This window comes from Gavialis gangeticus, unplaced genomic scaffold (assembly GCF_001723915.1).
Source record: "Gavialis gangeticus isolate Ggan-Ray unplaced genomic scaffold, GavGan_comp1, whole genome shotgun sequence".
Classification (NCBI taxonomy): domain Eukaryota; kingdom Metazoa; phylum Chordata; order Crocodylia; family Gavialidae; genus Gavialis; species Gavialis gangeticus.
In genome coordinates, this window is record NW_017728994.1 from 59248631 (window position 1) to 59258235 (window position 9605).

At 41.0% G+C, this 9605-nt stretch overlaps 1 protein-coding gene across 1 annotated transcript in view; it reads left to right on the plus strand.

The window, feature by feature from the left end:
• CCDC172 (coiled-coil domain containing 172) overlaps window positions 1–8418 on the plus strand; it is a 42922-nt gene extending 34504 nt beyond the window's left edge. The window contains exons 7-8 of the mRNA XM_019502160.1: window positions 7510–7597; window positions 8404–8418. Coding sequence (XP_019357705.1) covers window positions 7510–7597; window positions 8404–8418 — 103 coding nt within the window. The remainder of the gene's footprint in view (window positions 1–7509; window positions 7598–8403) is intronic.
• The last annotated feature ends 1187 nt before the right edge of the window (window positions 8419–9605 follow it).

Consider the following 9605-nt stretch of genomic DNA (forward strand, 5'->3'; position numbering starts at 1 on the left):
AAAAAAAAAAAAAAAGCAATTTAAATTCTTTGTGCTCCCATGCTGAACCCAGCCCACAGCGCATACCCAGAAGCAGCAGCGTGTTACTTCGACCCGGCTGTGCAGCATCTGTATAGATCAAGCGCTTTAGTGGGGCTTTATTGACACTTTTATCAAATAACTGATTGAATCCCCACTGAAGCGCCTGATCTATACAGACGCTGCAGAGCTGGGTCAAAGTAGCACACTGCTTCTTCCAGTAAAGCACATTTTTCCCCCCCATGTCTGCAAGCAGCCATTATACCTAGATTCTGCCACTCTTATTCATGCTTATTTCTGAATAGTTTTCTTACAGCTTTGTTACACAGTCATTTTAGGTGACTTCTGGAGCTCTTAACCCCTGGATTGGTGCATGCCAAAATATTTTAGGTGGCTTAAACCACTCATTATTGGGCTTTAAATTCCACCATTCCAGATCAGGATTATCTCTAATCCACCTAATTTCACTCTTGTCCCATTAAGGTGTGGCCACTCTCCACAGCTGTTCTGCCCAACTTGAAGTCCTCCAGCATCCCGGGATGCAGTGGCCCCTCCTGAGTCAGGGCAAGTGGGCACACCGGGGGGCAGTGGGGCCTTGCCTGCACTTTGGACAGAGCAAGTGCTGCAGCCCCAGAGCACTCAGTGGTTGCAGTGCATCCCACTACCGCTCAGACCAACTCTGCTCCCACGCAGAGCAGCTGCCTCCTGCTACCCTTCAAACTAGCTTGCTCTGTCCGAAGGGAGCAAATCCAGTCCAAGTGGCAACGGGAGGCACCACCTCCCACCCACCACTTGAACCAGCTTGCTCTACTCAGCAGGAGCAGAGCTGGTCTGAGAAACTATGGAGGAGGATGGGGCGGTGCCTCCTGTTGTCCCTTAGGCTGGCTTGCTCTGCTCAGCGGGAGCAGCGCTGGTCCAAGTGGCGGTGGGAGGTACCACAGCCACTGGGCACTCCAGGTCTGTGGCACTTGCTCTGCCTGGCAGGATCAGGAAGCCAGTCCTACCTCAGCTCACTAAGCCTCTATTGGCAAGTCACAGCTGTGCAGGTGACACACAGTCGGAGATAGTTTTTCACCTTAAAGCACAACTGCTCCACTAAGCTGACGAACACTAAGCCCATTAACATTTGTGCAGCATTCACTGTAAGATGTAACAAGACCCTTAGCAACTAACCTCCCTGAAAACAGTGAAGCTACTCACATAGGACTTAATTCAACTTTCCTGGGCTCTAACTGGTTTGCATTGGGCTTTTATTACTCAGCCTGAGTAAAGCTTACATAATTAAGTGCTAACCTGTTTTGTGTTGAGCTTACACAAGTTTACATATAAAAAATAGCCATAAATGAAGAGAAGGGAGGAAAGTTTTATATGGGTATTGACCATTTGAAAGGCAAATGAGGTAGTAATAATGCCGGTGGGTTTAATAAGTAAATGGAATATTCCCTGAGAGTGTCTATAGCAGTACTAATCTCATTTCTTTAAAGATACGTTTGGGTTTATGAACCCTTCAAAGTCTTTGAAAAGAGAAAAAATGCTGAAACTGAAGTCATAATGAGGGACTGAATTACCTAAATTTAGTATGATTTTGTTTTCAGACTTTTTGGAACAATTTTAACCTTGTCATTATCAGGGGGAAAGGAGAAATGCCCTATTAATCTCTGTTCTTGCGAGAGGTACATCTCATTCCTGTCCTACAAGTAACTGAGAAACTATCTGTTCTGTCTAGACAATGTATTTCCATAGATAACTGGTTTGCACATCTAATTTGATAGTGAAAGGAAGACTATATGAATGTCTTCCTTATCTTACTACTAAAAAAGAGAAAGCTAAATCTACTTCCAGGTTATGCATTATTTTGAATGTTTCTTTTGTCTCTGCACTCTTTCTGGTAAAACTTCATCATTTATTCAGTAACTCAGGCGTCTCCACAGCATTGATTGTGTTGCCTGTATCTTAACAGACGTCCCCTGTTTTGTGAGTATAATATTCCTGGCACATACTGTAATTACTCAGCTTCCAAATAAGAAAGGGGAAAGACTTGAAAGTAGAATCAATTGATTAATGCAAAAATTCACCTCTACATTTGAATTACTTTTGCTGCTGTCCCCTATAAAGAAAAAGTATCTATAAGGGATTCTGTCTCTACCCTGCAGCATAAAAGTTTTTCTGAAACATTTTAAATAAAATATATGAATAATAATTTCGCATTTAGTACCTTACAGTTTCAAAGCACTTCACAGATTGTAGTTCTCTCTCATAAGAAACCTGAGAGGTAGACAATGAAGGTGCTGATTCCCTCCAGGGCGTTTCGCCTACAGTATGCCAACCTCCCTTTGCGGCACCTCCCATAGGAATCATGCCCATGGCAGCCTTCTTAGAAAATGAACATACATACAAATCACTTTAAAAGTAACAGGCCACACCTTTTCTGAAACTAAATTAACTAAAGTAGTGTTTTTGCTTTTCCTAAATAAATTATGCTTTTAACATCAGGCTATCAAGGAAAACAAATGCACATGAGCTTTACTGCAGAGTAGACTAATTAGCTCTACAGTAAAGCATCACTGTCTACATGTGTGCATTAGGGCGCAGGAAACTAATTAACTCCACTGTCAGGGACGGTACTATTTTATGGCGGAATAAATTACTGCACTGAAATGCACATGTAGTTGCTGACTACAAGTGCAAATTACGCCCAGACAGCCCAAGCAACAGGAGGCCAGACTCCTGCCTGCTGCCTAGCCACAAGGCTCCTCACTTGTGACACTGTGCCCCAGCCAGCCCCTCCACTGCCTGACGCTGCCACTCAGAGCCCAGGGCTGACCCCCCCCCCGCGCCAGCCCAGGCTTGCTCCACCCCAGCTTAAATTGCTGATGCCCCAGGCACACATGTAGACGTTGCACCCAGGAGCAGTTTACTCCACCTCAAACTGCTTCAGAGTTTATTGTTTCACATTAATTGCATGTGTAGACACACCCACAGAGTAAGACATTAAGAGCCAAAACAAGTTATTCTGATTTAAATCAGAATAACTAAGATCTGAATCTAATCTTAGACTTGGAAATTATTTCCTCTGTTTTATGAAAAGAGTCTGTGAACCAGCATGTTACATTTCATTACAGCACCATGCACATTGCCTCATAGAGCATAATTTAAAGCTCCCATTTGTCATATCACAGGTATATAGTATGTTCACAGAGGGAAATGTTTCTGTGAACAGATGAATTTTCCATCTTCCTCTAAACAGAGTATATCTTTTCATTCCATATATGGCACCAATTTCTCCCATTTCTGAGACTTGTCTCCACTGGCAACATGAATAGACATAAACAATCTTTACTCTCTGTCTTAGGCTATGACAAATCTAACCATTCTGTGCCCCAGATAAGTTGTTTTTACTACATTAACTTCTCATTGCTTTTCTTTCGTTTTTACCAAAGCCATTTCTATGGTGAGCACTACTAGTCTGTGAAAGAGATGCTCTGCCCATGTTAGGCTGGCCTAAAGAAATGTCATCTATAAACAAGGGTTAATTTCCTTATTTCTTCTAATATCCATAATGGTCACATTTGCACATGCTTTGTGCTCTTGATAATCTACCATGCGCTTCATAGCACAGAACATAGTATTGAGGGCTCAAAAAAACCTTTTTCCAAGTTTTTGTTTGTTTCTATTGGGAGGGTTAGTAACAATGGAGAAGAGTGCATCAAAGAAGGAAGAATGAAAATACAAGTTTTTAAGAACACTGGGAAGTGGGGAAAAACCTGAAAAGACAATTTAAAACACAAACTGGACTCTGTACTACAGGTAAAAAGGAATAATTATCAAGGTGTTGCCACTTCTCATGGAGTGGCTTTGCACTTAGCCAAAGCAACGTAACCACACGGTGACCAGGGTCCAATATGAAAATGCACAACTGCAACAGCCAAGGCATTTTGTGATGAGAAGATGGTGAAAAATCTTTAAAACAGTTTCACACACTCCCATCAGAGAGTAACCAGGAGAACTGAAGATATGAGCAATCGGTAATGAGAAAAGTTATTGCACGGTGTCAAAAGGTGCTGCTATTTTTTGGGATCGTTAAACAAAAGCATTGACCAAATTGATACGTCAGCTTCTCATATTTATCAGAACTCTAGAAGAAGTTTTCTCAGTAAAAGAGGAATTGCTATGTCTGGTTTGTTTGTTTTTTACACACTACTATGAGCAGAATAGAAGCTCTTCAGAAAAGAAGGAGCACAGAGGTTTTAACAAATGCCACGGACAGTGTTAGGGCTATAGTCTGTTGGATTATCAAATCTTCTGAAAAAGCCTGGCATATCACTTGCCCCCTGATTCACTGTGTAAATCACCAAGAATCTTTGGTGTGGGAAATGGGTGAAACATGCTGAGGCTTTGGCAACCTTCACAACCACCTTCAATCTCATTCATAGTGGGAATAAACTTTGTTACACAGAAAATTCTGCTCATTTGTGGAAGAAATGCATTCTGTATATGGAGATTTGCCTCTTCAGTATACATTGATTGGCTAAGGTTTTCCAAGTTTTTTGCTCCCAAAAAGGAAATTCTGATGTTCCTAAAAGGACAAGCAAAAGCTGACACTGCAAAGCATGAAGAGAGATGTTGTCCCCAGCGTTTCTATCCAAATTAGCCTTCTTGACAGATACTACCACTCACTCATGCGAACTAAATACAAAATTGCAGACTAAGAATCAGACAATATCAGACCTCACTGGATGCGTGAACTGGCTTCATAACAAGCTTAAGCTGTTCCAAGATGCTCTTGAAAAGAGTGTCAGGTATCCAGGTTGTAGGCGTATTGGTCTAGAGGAAAAGGCAATCAGGATTCGTAGTAGAGGTGGTATCTTTTATTAGATGTCAATCTTGTTGATCCAAAAGTTTTTTTATTAGGCAAGAAAAGAGTAATATTATACATTTCCCATCTTGCAAAGTTGGAGAAAGAAACAGAAAATGCTCAAGGTATAAACTTTTCAGAATTCTCTTCTAATGTAGAGAACACAGTCAAATTCCTTCCCAACTACTTTACCAAATTTTAGTTCCTGAAAAGATAACTGATGCTTTTCAACAACCCACTCAGAGCTGCAGTTGAAAACCCATTTTCCAACATACAACTTGAGATATGTGATCTACAAGCCAACCCATTCCCACCTAGTAGACAGGAAACAGGGGAGGACTTCTTTTAACTTGTAGCAGAGAACCGTTTTCCACATTTAAGGGACCCTGGTTTAAAGATTGTGTAAGTGTTTAGCAGCACATACCTATATGAAAAGGTCTTTTCTACAGTGAAGTTTATAAAATCCTGATATCCATGTACACTCAGAGATGAGTCCCTCACTCTCTTTCTTCAACCGCCCTTCACTGAGGAGTCAGTTGACACTGATTCTCTTGTGAAGGTGATAGATGAGTCATCTGCAATTTTCATGTTGAAAAGTTGTTAATTTGTCATGTTTTAATATTTTACTTGCAGGCCTACATTTCAGCTTCTTTCAATACATAGATTTTTTTTTTACATATGCCACACCTTTATATTAATTTTTTTCTATATAAAGAATCAATTATTTCCATTTTATCCATGTACACAAAATGCAACCCAAGAGAAAGATGCAAATAGAAATTTTAGCTCCTGGATAAGAATTTGGAAAGCCTTGGTCTAGAATATCTATAGTGAGCTTTTGCAATTGGCTTGTAGGGAATGGACTTACACCAGCTTTGCACTTCACTTCTGCTTGTCTACCTGCTGGCAGCCATGACAGGGATCATGGTACAGTTTGGTTGCCTTGCATACTTCAGGCTACTAAAAATTCTCAAGTTAATTTTTTCTTAGCCTAGTAAGCATCCACGTAAGCCAGGGATGTCAAACACGTGACCTGTGGATCTGTGTCACCTGGCCCACAAGGCTCCTTAGAGGGGTCAGGAATTCAGAGGTGGGACAAACAGAGGTGGGATCCACCACTGAAATCCAAGATATAGAGCCATGTTGGGGGATGCGCATCAGTGGCAGCAAGCAACCAGCAACTACATTAACTACTACAGCTCCCTAACACCAGGTCTAGATCTAGCTCCCAAGAAGTGCCCCCAGCCCAGATGCAGCCCAGGTAGACCAGGTGTGTTTGGCACCCCTGACCTAAACAAATATGACAGGTGATGCATGATAGTTTGGACTGGTAGTTTTAGCAGGACTCATGACTTACATATTTCCCAACCACAAATACCCCTTTGGAATCTATTTTCTATAGAGAGGCCTCTTCTCCCCAAATTTCTCTTTGCTTCTGTAAGGGCTGCCCAGATTCCAGGTCACTAATAAACAGCCCATCTGTTGTTCTGCCTTGAACCTCGAGTCCAGGTTTGGAGACAGTATTAGGGAAATCAATCTTGCTGAACATTTCTAGCCATTCTATAATAATATTTGGAGCTGACATTTCCTGTGTTTCGGGATCTGCAGGAACTCAGAACCGTGTTTGACAAGAAGCTGCTCAATTAACTGCTTCCTTGCCAAGGATTAAATCAGTCACAAGCTCTATCTATTGGGCTGCCTGTTGTTTGCTTCTTAGTAACTGATCTATGGGATCACTCCTATTTTGTATAAGATCTGCACTCTCAAGTCATTGTGAACACCTAAGTCTCTTCCTTCCTTTTTCTCAGTGTAAAGGCAATTTAAATTAGTAGCCATGCTTGCTCTGCGGAGTGCTTATAACTGGTCCATAGGCAGAAAGAGAGTCGGTGAGGGGTGCCTCCTCTATTTCCTTACACATATGAAAAATAGCTACATGTTTGCTTGCTTTTTTATTTAAAGATACTTTAAAATGCTATTAATGTTTCTTGGGAATATCGTGTGATCTTAAATGGAAGAAAATGTGGCCACAATGTTTACTCTTCCACCTTGCTAAATGGGAGAGGACACATTATGAAGGGATCAGTATGTTAAAATTGGCCCGTGCTGCAAAGAAGCTTGAATGCCCCTCACTTAGATTACTGCTATTGGTAAGGGGAGGTGGGGGGGAGCAGGAAGAGGAAGAAAGGAGAACTGCAGTGAGAAAAAGAGCAGCAACAACTGTGAAGACAAAAGTAAAAGGAGTCTATGGAGGGCATGGATCAATGATTCAAATCCATGTATTAAAATAAAGGCAAATTTTGAATTATGGGGCTATCATTCTCCCATGGTTTATATCACCACCAGTGAGAAAGAGAGAGTTATAGCCCTATAATTCACATTAGTCTATTACAGCACTTATTCTAGATATATTTTCCTCCGACTCTGAGCCTGTCATTTTCTAAAGTTCTCTTTACCACTACCACAACTGCCAGGGACATTGAACGCATGGCTCTATCAGAACCGCAAAACTTGCAACTTAAGTCCTGATCACGCAACTGCCCTCATTTATCAAACCACAGGACAGAGGCCAAATCTGAATGAAAGGACAATACAACCGACAGTCCTCTGCTATGACAGCTTTGTTTTACTTGAAACAGGCTCAAGAAAGAATTAGAAATTTACAAAGACGATGACTTGGAAAATGTTTGCAAGGCTCTTCAAACAGAAATTGAGCTTCTCCAGATGGTATGCCTCCCTTTTTTCCTTTTTACTAAGCATTTAACAAATGTTCTGTGAATTTAGTTTGGAAGAGATTTTCTATTAAAAAAAGATAGTGTTTTTGTATAAACACTTGCACTTGTATAAACCTGTACGGCAGCCAGAAATATCATATATGGTGTATATAACCCCTAGTAGGAGGAAGTACTCCTTATTCCCGTTTGGTATAGGATCATCATTTGCAAACATCCTGGACCAACACTTTCTACTAAGGGAAAGGCAGAACGTGGCATTAATGTTTAGAAGTAAATTTTCAGCACAAAATACAGGGATTTATTTATAGGATTACATTCAATATTTCCCTCTCGAACGCTGCATAGATTATGCAGCCAGCAGCTAAATTAATCCTACAGGCCAACCTTTAGTTATTCAAAAATGAGAAGATGCAGAATGGGGCCACATTGGTACCATTCAAATGCGAATATTGTATATTCTACACTTACGGGGCTCCTTATGGAAATTAACTAGATAAGCCTGCCAGTTTTCTTCTAAATGTCAACCCCAACTTCCACTCTTTTTGGTTGGCAGTTTTTATTTATTAAATATAATTTTGTTCTTCATGAATATTTATCACTTTAAATGTTCAGCAGTGAGTCTCACCCAGGATGCCTCGAGATCCTTTCCAGGCTGCCGTGGGGTGCCACGCAATGTTAGAACTGTTAGGTGTGAAAACAGGATTCACACAGGGATCCACAGTGTTAAAAACCTTCCGACTGGCTGCGATCTTTCCAAGTTCTTTGCAACAGAAAAATTGCTCTATTGCTTTTCTGTAGTCAAATAACGAATGAGAGAACGGAAAGCTGGCATTTTCCAAGGGGTGCCTGGAGTCTAAAAATGTGTGTGTTAGGGTTTTATTGAATAAAGTAGATTAAAAAAATACATTTCAGGTAAATACTTTGGGATCTCCTTTTTAGTCATGAAGGGTTTTTAAAGATGTGTTTTAGAGTCCTTGGTCTGACTGAGGGTGCCAGTTCCACTGGGGATAAAGCTGTCACTGGGGACAGGATATGGCTTTTATGGATTTTGCACATTGATCTTCACAGTGAGTAAGAATCCCTTAAGATAAGCAGTTACATTGGAGGGACTGGGACCTTCTTGTACCTCATCCATTAACTGAGCGGGTGCTATTAAGATAAACCTCCTCAAAATACATATTTCTATTTCTTTGATACTTTGGGGACACGTGACACATGTATACCAGTATAATTGCCTTTACATCAGTGTAAACGTGTGGCAGACATGACATACAGCTCTACACCAGTGTAAATCATTCCACTGCAGGTGAAGTTATGCATTAGAAAAGTCAGGAGTCACTGTAGTGTACACCAGTGTTGTGTTATACTAGCATATGGATCACTTGTCCACAGCACTACTCCGTGACAGCCTCAGGGCAACTCTTTGCTCACTGTTGACAGGCTATTACTACCAGCTCCTTCACCACCCAGAGACGAGATGCTGTAACAGTGCCTCCTGGGGGCAGCTCCTTCTGGAGAGCTGATCACCTATCTGCCCCAGACACCAGTGTCACTTATGCTTGTGTAAATGTGCCATGTGCCCACACCCATAGAATTAGAGAACAAAAACATATGCTTCCAAGCTACGCCTGGAATAATAAGAAGATGCTCATATACTACAATTACCCAGGCTGTATAAGTCACAGAGTGAGATTAAACCCCTGAAATGAGATACTTAATAGAAGCGCTGAAACAACTTTAAGCATAGCAATGCTACTATTATGATCTTAAAAGCTGATTTGGGAAGGTTTGGGAACATTATACACTTCATTATGTACAGAATGTTTTATGATACAATTTGTAAACAAACTCATTTTCATTTGGTCTCCTGGTACATGATATGGTCTTTTTAAATATATTTTTTTTAAATAAAAGAGTGAAGAAGCAACAGTGTCTGTCTGATGGGTAGGGCAGCTGGAGCTGTGCAGGGACAGCAGCTTGCAGGAGGAACGTGCTCACAG